At 42.0% G+C, this 20,874-nt stretch overlaps 1 protein-coding gene across 3 annotated transcripts; it reads left to right on the plus strand.

The window, feature by feature from the left end:
* The first annotated feature begins 1,387 nt into the window (after positions 1–1,387).
* On the plus strand, positions 1,388–20,584 carry MEMO1 (mediator of cell motility 1). Of its 3 annotated transcripts, none has more exons than XM_048484691.1 (9): positions 1,388–1,830; positions 7,699–7,780; positions 8,636–8,704; positions 9,807–9,919; positions 11,515–11,626; positions 13,702–13,844; positions 14,632–14,708; positions 18,025–18,129; positions 19,938–20,584. In XM_048484691.1, exons 1-9 carry the CDS (start codon positions 1,770–1,772, stop codon positions 20,067–20,069), a joined length of 894 nt encoding a protein of 297 aa, XP_048340648.1. In that variant the 5' UTR covers positions 1,388–1,769; the 3' UTR covers positions 20,070–20,584. The 3 variants fall into 3 exon arrangements, with proteins under 3 accessions (XP_048340648.1, XP_048340642.1, XP_048340656.1); XM_048484685.1 differs by lacking the exon at positions 1,388–1,830 and adding an exon at positions 2,338–2,681; XM_048484699.1 differs by lacking the exon at positions 1,388–1,830 and adding an exon at positions 2,344–2,639.
* Positions 20,585–20,874: the final 290 nt, after the last annotated feature.

The raw sequence follows: 20,874 nt of genomic DNA on the forward strand, positions 1-20,874 counted from the left end.
TTGTTGATATTTTTTCATCTCTCCATTTCTGCACATACAGTGTCCTCGCAGCAGTACACAAATACATGAAAAGCAGGCTGTGTTGATTTGGGATGTCATCTCCCATTAATCCCAGTAGAAAAACTTCAGGCTTTTTCTCCATTATTATCATTTTTTGTATTTCTTTGAGTATCATGTCCCAAAATAATTTAGCCTCTGTACATAACCATCACATATTTTTGGCATTTCCAACATCTATTCGATATACTTTTATACATTTTTTGCCAAAAAAATTTGGCATCAGATACCATCTACACATCATTTTATAATAATTTTCTTTTGGATTATAACATGCTGTAAACTTCAAATCACTTTTCTATAGTCTCTCCCACTGCTCCAAATTTATATTCCTGTCAATATTTCTAGCCCACTTAATCATTAATGACTTTACAACCTCATCCTCTGTATCCCATTTCAATAACATCTTATATATTTTAGTTATCTATTTTATGCCTAATAAAGGTTTACTGTACTGTAATCAATTTCTCATCATTTGTACAAACCTTTCAAATACTGTCATTTGTGTATCAAAACCCATATTATTTTTGTCAGTTCTAAATGTAACTAATAATAATGAATTCAGTTTTTTACACTATCTGTTAACTCCTCCATAGGTGTAAACTCCCATTTGTCATTTTTTAAGTTCAGCAATTCTCAACACATGGGCCATTTCTCTTACTATAGTCGCTTTTTCCCTAGAACAACCATAATGGCATTGCACTTGTTATAATTTTTTAAAATATTTCAACCACACCCAGAGAAGACTCATTCTAAGATGATTAGAGAACTTTTATGTAATTTTCCCTTGTTATACCATAAATATCTGTGCCATCCAAAACTCAAGGCAAATTTTTCTAAATCCAGAATTCTTGTATTATTCAGCAACACCCATTCCTTTATCCATATCAATGCAACAGCTTCAAAATGTAATTTGCAGCTGCTTCTTTCCTTGCTGAACAGAAACTTGTTTCTTGTTCCCACTTGGGGCCGCACCCCCGCCCGGGGCTTGAGCAGGCTCCCTCTTCCTAGCCCAACCCCAGACAGCTGAGTCCACCACCCGCGCACTTCTCCCCCACCTCTCCCGCGAGCGAGTGCGTGCGAGTCCCGCCCCCTCCATTTGCCAGCCAACCTTCTCTAATCTTCCCTGCACCTCAGAGACATGGCCCCGCCAATCAGCCGGGCCAGAAGCCATCGCCACGGCAACTCCACCAGACCAATCCCAATTGGTCCCGCCCATACCTTCCCCCTTATCCAATTGCGAAGACTTTTTTTTTAAGTTGATCGCCCAATAGGGGTTGGCATCGAGCGAATAGAAAATGCAGAATCCAATTGCCGAAGGGTTTTTGCTTTCTTCTGCCCAATGGGAAGCTACTCTGGTGGAGTCCCTGTACCACAGGAGCCGAGTTAGGCCAAACCCGGCGAGTCCTGCCTGTGCTTTTGAGTTTCGCTCAGGCGGCGGTCGCTGCTTTGGCCTTTGTCCCCCCTCGGGGTCTCCCTTCCGCCGCCTTCCCTTCTTATCCTCACTTCCTAGCCCGGCGGGCCTCGTGGCCGTCTCCGTCTTCTCCCGGTGTGTCATTTCCCTGTCTTGCCAGCCCGGCGGTGCTTCCGGCACCGCCGCCCCCCCTCTCGGGGCTGGGGTTCTGCCGGGGGAGGAGGGGGATTAGCGCTGCCGCGGCCGGACTCGCCTCCTTCTCCTCTCCCCCAACACCATAGGCGGCTCAGGCACCAAAATGTCCAACCGAGTGCTCTGCCGGGAGGCCAGCCACGCCGGCAGCTGGTACACGGCCTCAGGTACGGGCTGGGTCACGGACCGCTGCGGGAGGGTGAGTGGCCGGGTCTTCTGGGTCGGGGTCAGGGAGTGGGGACGCGCCAGGAAGCTAAATCGGAGTAGGGCGAAGTAGCAGGGTGGCTGAATGACCGCCTGCATGGGGGGACTCGCGCAGAACCCCTCTGCCGGTCTCGGCGACCTTTTATCTGGAGTATCCATCCATAGCACAAGTGGATTCCGCAGAGCATATTTGTAACGAGTTGCAATCGTTATAAATATGCTGTGCGGAATCCACTATCCATTCACACACACTCTGGTTCCGTACTGGCGCTCGCTATGATGAGCTCCTCTCCCGGCCTCCCTCCCCCGGGCCCGAATGCGTTGATAATGGAGGGGTGGTGGTGTCTGATTGTTACTATAATATTGTTTCCTCTGCAAGGAATCCGTGCTGGGTGCTTTGAATGGGAGAGGAAGGGGGGGGGGAGGTGTTGGAAAGCTGCCCGGCGCGGCTTAAGAGACCGTCGGCGGCCACGATGGAGGCCGGCACGGGCTGCACAGAGGAGGCTTCTCTTCCTGCCGGTCCCGTTCTTCCGTCCTAGGTTGAATCAGCACTTTCCCGACTGGTCTGTGGAGGGATCGCTATGAAGGAGCCTCACGCTTGAAGCCTGGGCCTGTTTTTGCCTTTGGCAAGGAGCTGCTGAGCCTGCCTTCCCGGCTCCAGCGATCACCAGTGCCCGGGGAAAGGCTGGGCCGTCAGATCTGCTGGTGGGGAGGGCGAGAAAAATGTCTCCTGGGTCGCCGCCTCGAGGTGGTCTCAAGCCCCGCCTTTGGGGTGAGGCGTCCGTGACAAAAGCTCCCGAGGAGAATTCCTCCGGTGGGTTGGTGCGGAGTTACGAGCTGACCAAAATCTCAAGTGTGTGAATGGAAAGGGGTCATTTAGGGTAATGCGGGAGGGGAGAGGACGGGGAAGGAATGGGCTACGGGAGAACAGCAGTTGTCACTTCGGATCGGGCCAGTAGAGGAGTCCTTCTTATCCGGCATTTTGTCACTGACAAAAAGGACACAGTTCCTCTAATAATTCTGGAGATGACTGAAACCTTTGGAAGTGAGGCTTTATGCTACTCCCGTGTAGAGCCAAGAATTCAGTGGCAATGTGTGCTGCAGAAAATGACCCTTGCGTTTCACTGTGTTAATTTTAAAGTCATTCTTTTAGAGACCGTTGGCTGAATGATGTCGCTCCTCCACACCATCGAGAATAAGAACATATATGGTCGGAGGAGTTGTCAGTCCTTTCCCCCCCTTTTGTTTCTGCTGGCCCTCTGGAGGGAACGCTGAATTCAGAGCTGCCCTCTACAGGATGGAAGATGCACGTGCTCCAATTTCATGCTTTAGTCACCAGAAATTTCGCTTGGCCTTAGGAAAGAAAAAAAATATTTTCTTTTCAGTGTAGAGGGAAAGAAATTGAACTTTGCATTAGTGGTCCAGTAACTGCATGATTGATTGCAGCTGAGACTTCTCTACATGCATACTGACAACTATGGCAAGTAACTTAGCTCTCGATTTGGTGTTTTAATTGTTGATTTTTTTTTGCCTGTGGTTCACTATTGGGTCTTCATATCCTTGCTCATCTAAGGAGAGCCAATCTTTTCAAACGAAGAGAGGATAATTTTCCCAAAATTTCATCTCATGCAGTCATAGTCTGATAAGGGAACTAGTTGCCATGGTGGCCAAAGCAAACTCATTTAATCCTTGCTTACCTATACCTTTGGAAGCTGCATTAATAGCCCCAAGGAGGGAGCTGGACATCAGGAGATCATGTTCCTGTTTTAATTGTCTCCACCTAGATGTCCTTTGCACCCCTCAGCGCACCACACCTTTTCATTCTCCACATCTTTGTGTAACCAGATAACAGTTCTGCAAGATATAATGGGGAAACTGCGCCTGGGGCACCCGTGCGCCCTGCGCCCCTGCCACACCCCGCCAGGCCCTGGAATGCCCCTGCCAGGCTCCTGCCGCACCGGCGTGTGCCCCATGCGTTGTGCGCATACACCCCGCCCCCTTGGCGCTATGCCACTGTCTTTTGAACAACTAGGAAGTGTGATGGGGGATGGAGAATTAATGGTAAAGTGATCTTTGTAGATGTCAGAGACTGAGGCTGGGGTCTTTTGCTTACTTTTCATTTGCAGGTCCTGCTTTCAGGCTCTGATGCCTTTAGATGAAAGGATCTCTGGTAGAAGGCACTGATAGAGCTTCCTCTGCCTGAGATCCAGAGTAGCTGTTGTTGGTTAGAGTACATATCTGAAGTAAGGTAATTCATGGTCTGGCAGTAAAAGACAGCTTCCCATAATTAGGCAGTAGCCCTGTTATATCAGTGTGACATCTACTTTTTTTTCAGACTTCTCAGAGCATGTGTGAGGTACTGGGGTGGGAACGGGTCTGTAGTTATGAGGCCAAGCAAAACATTGGGCTCCTGAATAATCACTTGGGTGTGTAGATATGCAAAAGGAATACCTCACTGAAAACCAGAAGACTAAAATAGTAAAACTGAGGCAGGCTTAACACTTCTATAAAGTTTACAGAGTACTTCACCTATTTCATTTTGGCCTTTGAACCCAGGGAGCAGGAGGGGCAGTCAAAGGGTGAGGGATGACAGTTGATGGAGCTAGAGGAATGGAAGAAGGAAAATGGTTCTTTCTGCTGTGCTCTTGAAACTGATGGAATGTTACCTAGATGAAAATAAAAATCCAAGTGCAGAGGAGGCTGGTTGAAAAGTTGTCTAGCTAGTTGCAATCTTAATTTTTAATAGGTGGAATAACTGTGATGGGTTTCAAACTAGTTTGACGTTCTGTCTGTACACTGTCCAAGTTGGCTAGATGCATTGCAGAACAAACACATTCCTTGCTTTCAGGAATTGGCAGCAAGGCAGAGAGAACTGAACAGGCTGGCTAGACAGGTTTGCTGGGGTCTGCTTGGGTCTCCTGCTTACTGTACAGAAAAACCTGATGTGAGCTTAGCTGTTAAAGGAGCTTGTATATGCCAGCCAGTTTTGCTGAGGCAAATACTTATTAAGTGCTGAACTGCAAACAGTGATGTGAAGACCCAAGTTTTGTTCAGTGATTTGCATTTTGGGCAGTAGATTGGGTAATAGCTCTTTTGGGGCTTCAGCTGAAAGTATTCTTTCACTACAAGAAGATGAAAATTTAGAAAATGTCTCCTAGATTTCTCCTTTCAGTTGTCCATAATATGTATGCCTGAAATATTCTCACATATTTAGTGACGCCTGAGAGCTAGATGCTTCTTCACAACTAATTAGCCTTGTGGTACAATTTGCTTAAAGAAGTATTTATAGAATTTAAACCAATGTGCTAAAGAAGCCGTCCTCTTCTGAATTTGTTTCTGGCAACAGTAGCTCTTGGCACCATCTAGATGCACAGAGCACAATGAAAAAGAATGTTTAAATCAGGGAGGGTGCAATAGAGTCTCCCTAAACCAATGATTTTAAAAGTTTCAGTTTGCATTTGGACTTACTCAGCTATATAGGGGTTCACCAGCAGACAAGAATTGGTTCTGGTTGCAGTCGAGGAGAAATCCTTCTCACCCAATGTTCTCACCCGCTCTGGGCAGCACTGCAACTGCACCTTTCAGTTTCTTAAACTTTGGCCCCTTCCGCACACACAAAATAATGCGTTTTCAAACCACTTTCACAACTGTTTGCAAGTGGATTTTGCCATTCTGCACAGCTTCAAAGAGCACTGAAAGCAGTTTGAAAGTGCATTATTCTGCATGTGCAGAATGAGCCATAGTTAAAATATTGAGAATGCTCCACAGACTTGTGAAATCCACTTGCATGGCAATACTTCCATCACTTCTCTTTTCTGTTGCAACTGTGGGTAGTATTATATCTGTTCTGCTATGATAATTATGGATAGCTCCAAGATACAGTTTGTAACAGTGATTAGATATGGTTGCAAACTGATTTGCACTTATCTGAATTGTAGTTATTAATAATAATGGTAGCATTATTGGTTAATGTCATCTCTAGCAAACATTTGTCTTGTTATTGAATGAAAGGGGACAGCCGTCATGCTGTGTCCTAGCTCAGTCAAAATGTGCTGAGCAGAAAAATTAGTGAGAAGCCTAATACATTGAGAACGATCACACTCTTGACGTCTGAGTTAGGATTGCTTCCTAACTTAAATCTGCCTTAAATAATAATGGATAATACATTGTCTCCTCTCAAAATCAATTAGGAAACTCCATTTGGTGCAGAATCCTGCAGCTTGGCTGTTCATAGGAGCTAGATGGAGTTTGTGCTCACTCCACAGACTGCCCATCCATTATTGGTCTCTGTTGAAAGTATTGACTATCACAGAGAAAGCCCTTCATAGCCTTGGGCCCTCTTGTGCTCCCCCACATCCTTGCTTATCTAAGCAAATCCTTTGGCAAGTGCCAATCTGCCAATAGGTAAAATCAGCAACTGGCTGTACTCATGCCTTATCTGTTACTGCCCCTGTCTTATGAAATGGCCTGCCTGCAGGGGTCAGGAAGGCTCCCATTTTGTTGGCTTTCTGCAAACTATGCAAAGCTGAATTATTCCAGAGGGCTTCCCTGCATAGGCAGTATGGTAGCACTATACTAAAGGCTGCACAAAGTTACTTGGGTACATTAATGGGGACTGTGGTTTGTACTACCATGGATAGTTTGCTGTAGGTTGGATCCCATTGGGCAATTTTGCATCATTTAATGTATCATGTTAACACTTATGCTTTGCTTCCATTCTCTTAGACTTCTTTGGTTCTACAACCCTAATCTTATTTAACTGTTGATTGCTTTGGCTCACTCTGTGTGGCCTGCCTTGAGTTCCAGTGAGAAAAGGTGGACTATACATGATATAAATAAATAGTATTCACACCCAGTTTTTTTACAAGTAGTAACCTTTCCCACTTACCCGGTCATGCTGTTGAAAGGGGTCCTTATTGATTGAAATAGGTCAAGTGCTAATACAGATGATTACCGGTAATAAAAATAAGGCAGGACTCATACTAGTAGCAACTCATCAATAGTCCTTTTCCTTTTTTATTTTAATGTAGCTTTCCTGTTCTGATTCACAGTGAGAAATGAAACCTGTTTTGTATTAAAATATTCGTATTTCAAGCTGCTAAGTCTTCAGATTTGTAAGGAAGCATTAAAATGACATGGAGCAAAGCAAGACCTGTATGAAACCTGTACAGGGGACATCCCGCTACCCAGGCCTTTGCTGCCTCTCCTCTCCCCTGCCCATTTCTGTCGTCTTTTTCCCTTCATAGGTCCCCTTTTCCTTATTTTCTCTTTCTTCCCTCCCACAACTATTCTCCCTCCCCCATAAGACTGCCAGAGGGAAGGCTGGTTAGCTCCTTTCTCCCTGACCTGCTCTGCTCAGTGGGTCCAGCCATCTGCCTTGTGTTGTGGTAAAGCAGCAGCAAAATGGGGATATTGGGAAGCACAGAATTCCACATCTCAACCACCTTCTAAGGCCAGAGCAGATTTGGCTCTTTTGCTTCCTTTCAAGCTGTCTCCCTTTCCGCTGTTCTGGTTGCCCAAGTTGTAACCGTGGCAGCAGGTTGGGGTGGCCGCAGAAGCTTCAGTTCCTTCATACACACCTTTCATCCAAGGCAGTGGTGGAGATAGTCAAGTCAGTGGTGGGTTTAGGATGGGAGTTGGTAGTAAAGGTTCTTGATTCTTCTTTCCTGCCCACCCACAGCATTTGTTTAGAGATGTTTGTCTGCATAGACAACTGTTTCCTTTTGTTTTTTAAAACTCTTACAGAGATTTAGAATTTTACTGCAAACCTTGGTGGGGCGGGGGCAAGTTGTATTTGGTACTGTCATGTTCAAATCCATCTCTCTTTGCAGGACCTCAGCTGAGTGCACAACTAGAAGGTTGGCTTTCTCAAGTACAATCTACAAAAAGACCTGCTAGAGCCATTATTGCACCGTAAGTTTTATTTTTTCTGTCAGTGTGCTGAGCATTTTAAAATGCTGTCCAGATGTTCATGCACCCCCCATTTTTGATGTGACATTGGTGTTTTCAGGGAGGCCCCAAAATATTAACAGGTTAAGCTACCCACCCACCTTATTTTCTCTTGTTAACTGGCCAGATCAACTGATGCTCCACTGCCTTTTTCTAAAATGTGTCTTTTTCTGTTGAGAAGTGACACTACTGTGTGTTGGTTGTTGCTATCTGGTAGCATTGTCACTAACAACTTGGACTAAGGGCAGTAGTTCCTTCATTTCTTGTACTCACTCTGAATGTATGAATATCTTCATTTCAAGTTCTTCCCCCAGTTGTTGAAGGGGAGAGGTCTTATTACAGGGTTTAAACTAGTAAAATAATAGTAAAAAGCAGTTCTTGCAAGCCCTTTCTTTGTATTTTGCGTGACCTTCCCAGATTATATTTGCATATTGTCAGTAATGGAGCAATCTGCTCCTTGATGGCCAATAAGCCAGTTGAGCATGGTGCTTATATCCATGTGTGTTTCTAATGCCTGTCAGATGTATGATGTTTAACTCTTTTGTAACAGTTCTCTAAACTAATCATTAGTACCTTGGTGAAATTTTTGGTGTAGTAGTAGTTAAGAGCAGTGGACTTAGGTTTGATTCCCCACTGCTCCACATGAAGCCTGCTGGGTGACCTTGGGCCAGTCACAGTTCTCTCAGAACTCTTTCACCCACCCAGAGGCAGGCAATGGCAAACTGCCTCTGAACATCTCTTGCCTTGAAAACACTAAGCCATCTTGGTTGTTTTTGTTAGTGTAGGTAAATTTTAAACAAAGTCCTCTTTTTTTAATAGACATGCAGGTTACACTTACTGTGGGTCTTGTGCAGCTCACGCTTATAAACAAGTGGATCCTTCAGTCACGTAAGTAACATTAGAAGATTGTTATACCAATTAAGTTCTTGAACCCGCCTCCAAGGTTGCAGGAGATGATTTTTAAATCATAGACAAGCTTAGTTTCTCAAACGTGAGTCAGATCAGCGGTGGTAAACATAATTGAAGTGACTTGCTGTTGTCATACAGTCTGTTGGGACAGGTTTGAATTGCAAATCTGAGGGACAGTATATTTTGCAAAAAACATGAGTGTGGATTAATTGTTTATGAAGTCCTAACATCAGTATCAATACTGCTTGATTTTTACACACTCACTGCCAACCTTTCATTGCTATTACCAGCAGAATGCTGCATTGTGTGGATGCCTGTTCATAGGCATCTAAATATATAGTATGTGTACACAAAATAGTTCTTAAGTGGGTGAGGTAATTTTGCATATCTGCACTTCTCCTTTGCTTGTACTAACTTGTTTAAAATTTCAGTTCTCATTGTGAAAGAAGCTTCATTCATACCCACACATACACACCCTTTGTGATTCAGCATCTCCTGTATAATCTTGCTGTCACAGAAAGTAGGAAGGAATACATTAAAGGCAGGCCATCCTGATTCTATTTCATTCCTTTAGTTGTGAGGCTCTTTGCTCAAATGTATCAGTAATTGGAAAATAAAATTTACCTGTATATGGAAATGTGAACATTCATACTAGTGGAACCATGAACTTATGTATGTATGTATTTAGCTTGCTCACTGAGACCCAGGGCAACTTATAATTAAAGAATTCAGTCAGTCAATAAGCCTATTACAAGATAGGATAACATTTTAAGCTAACAGGAGAAAAATACAGTTGGGCTAAGGCTGTAGAACAGGGAGAAAAACCTAAACTACCCATATCTGTTTAAACACAGAACAATCAGTGTGGGAAAGACTTCTTCCCTCATAAAAGTGCCCACTTGAGCAGAACCATTACACCACAGCTTTGCTCCTTCTAAAATAAAGCCTGCGGAACAATTGTATTTTGAACATTTAGTGAAATGATAGAATTATGGAAGCTGCCTTGGAGAACACTGACTGGTGGTTTCTGTGGAATATATGGGATATCACTAATATTGCATCTTTCCTATTATCATTATAGACGGAGAATCTTCATTCTTGGGCCTTCCCATCATGTACCCCTTTCCCGTTGTGCACTTTCCAGTGTGGATATATATAGAACCCCTCTATATGATCTGCGAATTGATCAAAAGGGTAACTGTATAATACAGTACACAATTCTTATTGTACAAGGGCAGTACTAGCGTTTAGAAAATATTTTTTATCATGCTAGTTTTAGACATTTGACTGATAGCTTAAAATAGGATATGTCAATGAAGGCACTCCGGAGCTTAATTGTTACTTAAGCCATAGCATTGTTTAGAGTTTCTCTAGTAATGCTTCTTCTGTCAAACATCATCATATTCAGTTGGTGTTTTGTAGATTATAAGTTTTTTTTACAAACATACAAAATTAACTAGGGTACTTTTTAAAATGTGGTTTATTAAATAGAAGTCAAAATCAGCATTCTAAAACAGATCACATTCTATAATTTTTTCTCATAGAAAGATGTCAGGAAAATTGTGAATTAATTCACAACATTTTCTTGGACCTTTTTTGTGGATGAATGCTCCACCAGGGTCCTAGTGCCTGCCTTCTCCCACCTTCCAGTTCTCTAGAAGCATTAGAGAATCTTATTTAATCTTCATCAAAATATCTATTCTCTGCACTGGTAAACATAGAACTTAGTAAAAGTGCATTTATATTGCACATGAGAGAATCTTACTTAATCCTGCATCAAAACCTTTATTTTCTGTGCTGTTCAGGAAGTTTTCTAATTTTAATTTTTCTGAAAAATTCACTTTGATGCCTAGAACTTGATTTCTGACAGAAGGGAGTTTTATGTGTGAATTGAAAAGACTCTTTAAGATAGCTGTTTTAAGTTGCTGCTGTATCATGTCTAAGTTACTCCCTAAAGCAACCAATCAGTACAGTCTGTCAGAGAACCCTTGTGGTAGCCATAATTCTGTCCAGTTACCCCAGAATCCTATTTTCCTGTCCAGTAGAATTGGGGTGGGGTGGGGAAACCTGTTGTAATTCTATCCTTGTACAAACTGTCTATCTGTGATTGACAAACATAGAATAGAATAGAATAGAATCTTTATTGGCCAAGTGTGATTGGACACACAAGGAATTTGTCTCCGGTGATATGCTCTCAGTGTACATAAAAGAAAAATACATTTGTCAAGAATCATAAGGTACAGCACTTAATGATTGTCATATAGGTCTAGTAAGCAATCAGGAAACAATCAGTAGTAATGAAAACATGTGGCTAACTAAAAAAAATTGTCACTGTTTTGGATAGCTAAATAATGACGTGGGGCCATACATTTCCCTGCAGTTTTAAAGAGAGGTTTGCTATTAAATTTTACACAAAAGAAATATAATTAACTTGCTAAGGAGTTTCCACAGTTTTAAATTGTCAGGTGTTTTATTCTTGACCAGAAAGATGACAGTAAGTTTTATTGGTAAAATTCTCCTGAACAACCTTATTAATTTTAATAAATCATTATTGTGCCACTGTGTATTTTGGTGCATATATCTTGCATTTTTCCAGACAGCCTTAAGGCAATTGTCTCTTATCACAATTCTGTTGTGGTGCTATATTAAAGCTATGTACTTTGTCCTGGTTTCTGATTAGAATGCATCTGACTTAAAGTTTACAGTGCAAGTGAGAACTTTTCACTTGGTTGTTATATTTATTTGCTTTTGCAAGTTTGTTAGTAAAACTAATATGGCCAGCTTTTCAGTTTATGCAGATCTATGGAAGACTGGAATGTTTGAACGCATGTCTCTGCAAACAGATGAAGATGAACACAGTATTGAAATGCATTTGCCTTATACTGCTAAAGCCATGGAAAGGTACCCTGACTGTTGAAAAGCTTCATAATATATAGCATTACACACACGATTCTCCTTTTTAGTTGTTAGTAGTCTTATATTTATTATCTTGTATTTCCTGCCTCTTTTCTATCTAAGTTGAAAAGACTGGCAAAAGTAAAAATGAGGCAGTATTCAAATTTGCATAACTTAATACAGTTGTAGGATTTAGAGTCTCTTCATATTTTCTCAGTCATGTTTACCTGAATGTCATTGAGAATGACAAAACAAAGAGCAATGAGGTAGTATTAAATGAAGGTGTTCAGAGAAGAATTGGATCTTACTCTTCCATGCAAAACATTCTGTCCTTTACTCTAAACATAAGGTTGCACATGAGAGCCAGCATGGTGTAATGGTTAAGAGCATGTGGACTCTAAACTAGCAGAATTGGATTTGATTCCCCACTCCTCCATATGAGCAGCAGACTTTTATTTGGTGAACCAGATTTGTTTCCCCACTCCTACATCCCTGCTGGGTGACCTTCGGCTAATCATAGTTCATTCAAAACTCTCTCAGCCCCACCTACCTCATCAGGTGTCTGTTGTGGGGAGAGGATGGGAAGGGAGTTTTATTGAGCTGCCTTGATTCTTCTTCTGAAGCAATATGTGTGATGGTACATAACATTTTTCTAAAGTACAGTGTTGAAGTTGCCATACTTGGAGTATTTGTTTTTGACACCGAGGAAATTAGACATTATTGATATTGTAACTTCTGATATGAAGATAAGATGCTCAGTATAAAAGGCAAATCAAACTTAATGTGGCATTTAAAACGATAGAAGGATCATTGCATGTAGAAAGTCCCAGGTTCAACCCCAAGCATCTCTAGTAAAAAGGGTTAGGCATTAGGTGAATGAAAATATATTCAAGTATTTCTATGCTGCTTAATCCCAAGTAGAAATTCAGAGAACTATACTCTTAGGTCGTTTCTGCACAGCTTCACGAGTGAAGGTGCACCAGCATTGTTGATGCCGGCGCACTCCCAGGGCCGTTCGCACGGTGCCCTGCCAACACCCAGCAGCCCATTGGGCCACATTCGGACTGGCACAGATCCCTCTTACCTTGTCTCCCGGCTGCCATTGCACTGGAGAGGCCAGGGGACATGCCCTCATTTCCATAGCAACACCTCCAGGGCTGGAGGCGACGCAACTGGGGGACAAGGTAAGAGGGATCTGCGCCAGTGCAGGGAAAACGCTGGCTTCTGCCATTCGCTCAACACCAAATGGAAACCGGCATTTTCCAAAAGACTCAGTGAGTTTTCCAAAAGACTCAAAAATGCGTTTTCCAAAAAACTCAAAAATGCTGTTGTGGGGGGGGGGGGGGGGGGAAACAGAAGCAGTGGTAGCTATGCGATCTTCTCCCCCGTGATGGCGTTTTTAACGGCCCCACGCCGGTCTAAATGGGCCGTGCAGAAGCAGTCTTAGAGGTGCAGACCTTGATCTCGGATCATGTCTTAAGATAGTCTCACCCCTGTGTGTTCTCCAAGTTGCAGAAACTGGAAGGTGTGCTCCAGATGTATCAGTTGTAATTAACCAAAGAATTCCAGTGCTTAGAACGTTTTGGTTGGTTCCAATAAAAGGTATTGGGTAACTTGGGTTTGGTGTTCCTCGAACCAGAAAGGCAAACCTTTGAGCTGTTTTGAAATTGGATTAACTGGGTATGTACTTTTAAGCAATAAGAACAGCAGTAAAAGGCAGTCAATCACAAGAAACAACACTGCACAGGAAGGTAATTCAAGTCAAGCATTAGTAAATGACCAAAGTATCAGTCTGTGGAGAGGCTCATGTTTAGTGATAACCTAGCAGGAAACATAAATCCTTCCATCAAACCTTAGCACCCATGCAATAGACCTTGTCAGTTAAACTAAAGACCTTCTGGGTTGCCACTGAGAACGTCTTACAGGTTTCTGGACCTAGCTTTAATAATACATAATTTTGAACTTAATATAGCACAAGAATGCAAGTGAAACTGATTTTTTTTTAACAGGTAACGTTTGCTACTTGTGACAGGATCATTTCCTGGACCTAAATAAATATAAGTGGTTTTTTTTTTCTTAAGCCATAAGGATGAGTTTACCATCGTTCCTATATTGGTTGGAGCACTGAGTGAGACGAAAGAGCAGGAATTTGGAAAACTCTTCAGCAAATATTTAGCAGATCCTTGTAATCTCTTTGTGGTTTCCTCAGACTTCTGCCATTGGGGTAAGTTGTCAGCTGAAAGAGTTGGCTGTATTCACATATTTAAAATAGGCAACTTTAAGCTGAAATATATTTTGGTTTGACAAACCCACACATTCTATGGAAAGTTAAAATTAAATTTGGCAATTCCAGAAAATTATTGTCTAAAATGAATATTTTGTTCAGCTTGGTAAAATGTAAAATAAGAAATGTTGCCTCAGTTATTTGTGGGAGGCAAAGGAACATAGAAGATTCCATATTTATAGTGGTTGTTGGTTGTGTTTGGTACTGTCTGCTTAGATTCGCAAGGCCAGCAAAGATACATGTAGATCAAAACTAGGTTTTGTGTTGGGGGTTTCTATGTTGGGTGGTGATTTCTGAATCATTTTCAATTGTTATTTGTGAAGGTGCTTGAGTTGCTGCTGAAGAGCTCTGCATCTCTTACAAGTAGTGATTGTGTAATGCTAGCAGTTAGCTGAGAGAGAGAGAGACCCCTCACATTTCTGGTAATTTGAGTAGTATTTGTACAGTACCAACAGTATATATGTGATAATTTGATAATAGCAACAGTTAACAAATCTCTGCCCCAAGAGCTTTCATTCTAAAAATAACTATTCAGCATTAAACATAGGGCCTTGCTATATTTCTGTAGAGGTGGTAGCAAATACAGTCATTTGTAATTACTCTGTTACTATATGATGTAAAGAGATCATTACAAAATAGTTTTGCTGTCTGCTTAACTGCTTATTTATTTCATCTTTGCCACCCATTAGAGGGTTCATTACTTATTTGCAACAACTTCTCTCTTAAGGTCAACGGTTCAGATACAGTTACTATGATGAGTCTCAAGGAGAGATTTATAGGTCCATTGAACACCTAGATAAAATGGTGAGTGCTGAAAATTAAGAAATACAACTCCAATTACCTTCTTCTGCAATTTTTAATGTACTCAGAATTTGATCAGAGAATTCTAATGTTCCTTTCAAAAAATAAATACTCTTGTTATTTTTCAGATGTTATTTGTCACTAGGGCAGTACAGTTAATGCTTTGGAGGGTGGCATTGTACCCCACTAATGTGCCCAAATCCTGTCATCCCCAGGCTCCACAGTCATCCAGGCATTTCCCAAGCCAGAGTTGGCAACCCTAATATGTGTTCACATATACAGTACATAGTGTGTGTATACAAACAATACATAGTACACAATACATAGTACTGAAGAAACTGTATCTCCAAATCTTACTTTGTCCCTGTTTGTATAGAGTTGGTCCTGAACCACTAGTTTACTTTCCCCTCACACCATTTTTCTTATTGTTTTTAATCTCAGTACTCCTTAGTATTAAGAGCGTCTAAGATAATAATTGGGTTTTACCAAGCTAGGCCACAAGGTATCTCAGAAGCCTCATCGTAAATTACCTCAGGGTTGGCTAGCCGTAAACCGTGCCAAGCACTTCCACCCCAGTAAATAAGCATTTCTGTGGTTTCTTAGGTACGCTTGGTGATATGACAGGGAGGTGTGGTGTAATCCTCAGTCTTTCCCAAAATCATTGCATTGCGAGGACAGTAGCAATAGACTGAATGGGGTTTTTCCTGCCATAAATATTTTAGAGCCTATTTGAGCCTCAACTTGTCACAATCACTTATTCGGCAGCTTCTGCTAATAGAAGTGGTTAATGGGGGACAGGAGAACTTTCCTGAATTCCCTCCATATTGCTGTCTATGTTCCGCGTGGCATTTCATTTAAGAGGTTCCTATCCACAGAGAATTTAAAAAGGTAACAGACAGCTGGGAAAAAGTGGAGAGGAGCTTTCTCCAATATCTTTGTATTCACAGTCTGTAAGATTGAACCCAGCTGTATACCTGTTGAGTGGTAGAGCAAAATGGAGGAGAGGAGAACTATATATGCCCTCTAGGGTTACAAGGAAAGGCAGGATTTTGAAAAGAAAGTATAATAGCTGTACTGTATAAATAACAATGTAAGGGTAAGCATAAGGACACCAAAGAGGACTTTTGGGGGGAAGTGGAAGAACCCCCCCCCACCCCCGTATTCTCTTTTGTTTTACCCTCTCCAGTTCTTACATTATATTTTTTCTCCCCTCCCTAACACTCCTAGTCACATGTCTTCCTCCTTACCCAAACTGAGCCTTTCTAACTTTATTGTAAGTCTTTTGCAGTTTATGCATATGTGTTGCAAGTTTGTGAAGTAAATACCATATAGGTAGAAATATATACATTTTAATTTTTCAGATTTCTCTACAATCCATGGATTTCCCCCAGATATGCTGAAACATCTTTCCTGTTCCTGGGTAGTCCCACTGTGTTGTTTTTGCTCATGTGCACAGTGGGGCCATCTTGGAAATTGGGTATGATATTCTAAGTGATAAATAGACCACACTTATGTATGGCAGTTGTAGTGGTGTGCATGCACACATTCATCCCTCCTGATTTTTTGACAGATTTTCCCTAAACCTCATCCCATCTGTCTGGACTGTACAGGTTTAAATCACCTTTTGTGCTTCAAATCAGAAGTTCTGCTGTAAGAGTATATTTGAGATTCAAACATGCATCATGATCATTTTCAGGACTTCAAATAAGTGACTTGAAGCATCCAGGATTCAAGTTGATTTGGGTCTAGTCTACAGCTCAGCTGAAAAAATTTTCTGTACATAGTGACATCAAGCAAGGGATGGCCTCCTCAGTTGCTAGCCATTGTTTGTGTTCACTACTGACCCTCCCCCATGTCTTCTATTAGTGCCAGAGGATCTGGTGGCAGGGAGGTGCTCACAATACACTGGGGTTGAACAGACAGAAGACAATAAAAGTTCAGGAAAGTGCTAACAAAATGACACAGAACCTTCCCTCTGAGAAGGTTAAAGTATTTGTGGCTCTCAGTACAGTATTAGGGCAAGTTACTCTTCTAAAGCTCATGGATGCCAGTGGATGTAGAAGGGTATAACTCTTCTTAAGATTGAACTTTAAGTTAGGAGGGAGACAAGTGGGGACAAGATAAAAGAGTAAAAATGTTCTGTTAAGCTGTAACCAATTCAGGATAACTTCAACCATGACGTTGTCCTTTTGACCCTGAGGTGAAAGATGAGCAGAGATGGCTTAACCATTGTATTGTCGAAGGCTTTCACGGCCGGAATCAGTTGGGTGCTGTGTGGTTTCCGGGCTGTATGGCCGTGTTCTAGCAGCATTCTCTCCTGACGTTTCGCCTGCATCTGTGGCTGGCATCTTCAGAGGATCTGATGTTGGGAAAGCAAGTGGAGTATATATCTGTGGAGTGTCCAGGGTGGGTGGGGAAACCTTGCCTGTGAGTCACAAAGGCGGCAACCAGGTCAATAGTTGAGGGCATCTGAATAGAAGTATGAGTAACAATGAAGACTGTAGCCTGGGAGTAACCCTGTAGATAGCAAGGTCACTGGTGGGAGCATCTGAATAGAAGTATCCTGGCCTTTGTTTCTTTTGTCTATGGTCATCCTGTGTTTGTGTGGAGCTGGTTAAAGTCAAGACAGTGTCTAACCAGCTGGTTAAAGTCAAGACAGTGTCTAACCAGCTGGTTAGAGTCAAGACAGTGTCTAACCAGCTCCACACAAACACCATTCTTAACCATTCTTTCTTTGGGGTACCAACTTGGTACTTTGGTGTATCTTCCTTGGTAGTCTCCTATCCAAGTACTGATTGTAGCTTACCCTGCTTAACTCCCAAATTCTGGAAATGCTAATCTGGATTATTTGAGCAGCTAGACAAGATACAGGTTAATAAAATTCAGTAGTTGAATGGAGAGATTAATGAGGGAAAAGTGGAGGTAAATACTAGATGTTGTAGTCACCTAAAGAACGGAAAATAATAATTTTACACCAAAATTTGGAGTTCAGGAATAGCTGGTACCTTTGGCTTTTAAAGGTCTGACAGATTCACTGATAAATCTATCACAGCTTATTTTCCATGATTCTACATGCAGCTTTAACTGGTATTAATGTGGCAGCATGTCAAACTGTAGAGGTTTTTCTGAAGTCATAATACATAGTACTGAATTGTTAATCTGATGACATTAGATTTTCCTGATAGATTATCTCCCAACAAGTAAGACTTTGATTTTTAAAATTAGGAAGAGATGTGTAGGGTGAAATAGGTTGTATTATGGGCAAATAGTCCTAAATAATAACTTAGAAAACTTAATTGTTGTTTTGATGTTTTTCTAGGGCATGAGCATTATAGAACAGCTTGATCCTGTGTCCTTTAGTAATTACTTGAAAAAATACCATAATACAATATGTGGAAGACATCCCATTGGCGTTTTACTAAATGTAAGTGCTGTTGTTAAATTATATTTCTAATGCAGCAGTTGCCAAATGCTAGAACATCCTACTTTCTCTTGTTCAAAATTCTTCTGAGGCGAGTGTGACCTCTGGGAAATGTGCACTGCACAATCTGTGGCCTGCCAGTCTGTTAATCAGTTGGGATTATTCCTGGCAATCTGGTGACACATGTTAGTTTATAAAAACTGGGGGAGGGAATTTCCGTTGGAGGATGGAAATGCACCAGCCCTTTCAAGTTGGGCTGAAAGCTTCTCTCCCACCCACCCCCGATCCCACTGTGCAACTGGACTCTGGAAGCCTGCCTAGTGGGGGTGGGGAGCAGTATTGTGAGGGTGCTCATGGGAAGAGAACTAAAGGGTGCAGGAGTGATTAGCTGCTCTTTCTCCTTTTTTGCACTGCCTTTGCAACTGCTTATGTCCTTAAATGTCACACTGGGAAAAATGCATATTTTTCAGAAAATGTAGTTTGGCTTTTTGTTAAATCTTCTGTCAAAAATTGTATGGATTTCAGAGAAGTATGGAAAATTGTGTAAAATTTTTGTATCAATAAAAACCAGTTCCTTATGTGTAGAGTACAAATCTCAGAAGAGGAGGAGTTTGGATTTAAACCCCCCCCCCCTCTCTCCTGTAAGGAGACTCAAGGCAGTTTGCAAACTTCTTTCACTTCCCCACTCCCCAAAAGACATCTTGTGAGTTAGGTGTGCTGAGAAAGTTCTAAGAGAACTGTGACTAGCTCAAAGTCACCCAGCAGGCTTCACATGGAGGAGCAGGGAAAGAAATCCAGTTCACTGGGTAAGTGTTCACTGCTCATGTGGAGGAGTGGGGAATCAAACCCAGTTTTCCAGATTAGAGTCCACCACTCTTAACCACCACACTTAAGTGTCCATTTATTTACTAAGTTTACTTGATGCTGTATTTGATTGTAATGTTCAGTGAGCTACACAGGACACTGATGCTCTGTCTTATGACTACCAGAAATCCTGTTAGTCTCTTCTTTCTCTTTCCTCATACCCCAGAGTCCATACTCTCTACCTTAGATTTTACCTTCACAGCCATGACGTTTTCTCTGGCTAATGTCAGGTCTGGCAATGGCTGCATACTTGTGCAGAATTGTGGACTGCATTGCACAGCCTTGTTATTACCCTCTTTCAAATTCTTTTGGAACTTAACGTTAATTTTGGACCCCTGCCTCTGGCGAGAAAGAAGATGCTGCGATACAAAAGTTGAGGAGAGCACCATGTTGCTTCTTGGAAGCCTTTGTCTGCTCCTTTTTGCCAGGGGGCTGGCACCCTAGCAACCTCTGCATGTAGATTTGCAATTCATTTCAGTTGATGTGGACAATTCTCAATTTGTTCTTCTCTTCACAACTAGTCAACTGTTTGCCTCCTACCTGCCATTTATTCATTCGTTATTTTTAGATTTCTCTTTTTCTTCTGTCATGGAGACTCATGCAGGCTGAATTTTGGGAGGTTTCTCTTCCAGCACTATCCATGCCCATAGCCACTTGCCTTCATCAAAGTTGCTGCATCATGTATCCTCCAGCCATATCTTGCTTCAAGGATTGATGTCACTGGGGATCAATATTGCACTACCAGGACAGCTAGAAGGCCTTGTTGGGGTACAGGCTGTCCCTCTGACTAATAAGAACATATTATAGGGTTTCCTACTAAAGAGAATGCAGTCAACACAGGGAACTAAGAAAAAAATGTTCTTTGAAAATGCTTCTTACAAGTAGGTGACAGGGTGGAACGATAAGTCATCTGGTAAAACTGAACTTTTCCCCCTATTCCCCTCTAGGCCATCACAGAGCTCCAGAAGAATGGGATGAACATGAGCTTCTCGTTTTTGAATTATGCCCAGTCAAGCCAATGCCGAAACTGGCAAGACAGCTCAGTGAGCTACGCAGCAGGAGCACTAATGGTCCACTGAACCGCTGACTGCTCAGGGATGACACCTGCACACTCTACGGGGTCCCAGCCGTGCCCTTACAAAGATGCAGTTCCTGGTCTTTGGGTATACTGAAACCTCAAACTAATAGAACTCTTCTTTTTCTAGTAGGTGTAGTCCTTCCTTAGTTACAACTCATTTTAAAATGCTTTCTTGTTTAGGACAAGGGAAGGAAGGTTGGTGTCAAAATGTTGTGACTTCTAAAAACCAGTGGCTATAAAGGTATGGTGCCAGACGGTCCTTACAAATACAACATATAAACCATTTACCACATCCCAGATTTGCACTCTGCAGACCTGTGCACATTTCCTCTGCTTTCAGAATAGTTTTGCAAGTTGTAAACAGAGAAGGGTGGAAGCTTTTTAATAAAAAAAAATGCATTTATAAAAGATCCTGTAATAGAATATAATAAAATCCCAGTATAGTCAATTACTACCCGTGTTGTACAACAGATACCTTCTATTTTAGTTGCTAATAAAGGGCTGCACAAACCAAAATTGTGTGAATTTATGTTCTTTTCCATTGATCTGTCTTTCCTTTCATGTGGAGCTTCTGAGTACAATGTAGCTTAGACAAGCCTCCAAAGCTCTTCCATACCTTCACTTGAAGAATCCCAGCATCCACTTCTTTCTGTGTTTCTAGCACACAATTTATTGCCAGCAGGAGATGCTCAAGAATGCAGCTGGAAGAAAGCATCATGTGGAAGCAGCTGGTGGATGAGTATCATATAGGAGCCACTGCACACTTTTCTCTTTGCTCACAGGTTTCAGGGTTGCAGCCTAAACTG

This window comes from Sphaerodactylus townsendi, linkage group LG01, assembly GCF_021028975.2.
Source record: "Sphaerodactylus townsendi isolate TG3544 linkage group LG01, MPM_Stown_v2.3, whole genome shotgun sequence".
Classification (NCBI taxonomy): Eukaryota; Metazoa; Chordata; class Lepidosauria; order Squamata; family Sphaerodactylidae; genus Sphaerodactylus; species Sphaerodactylus townsendi.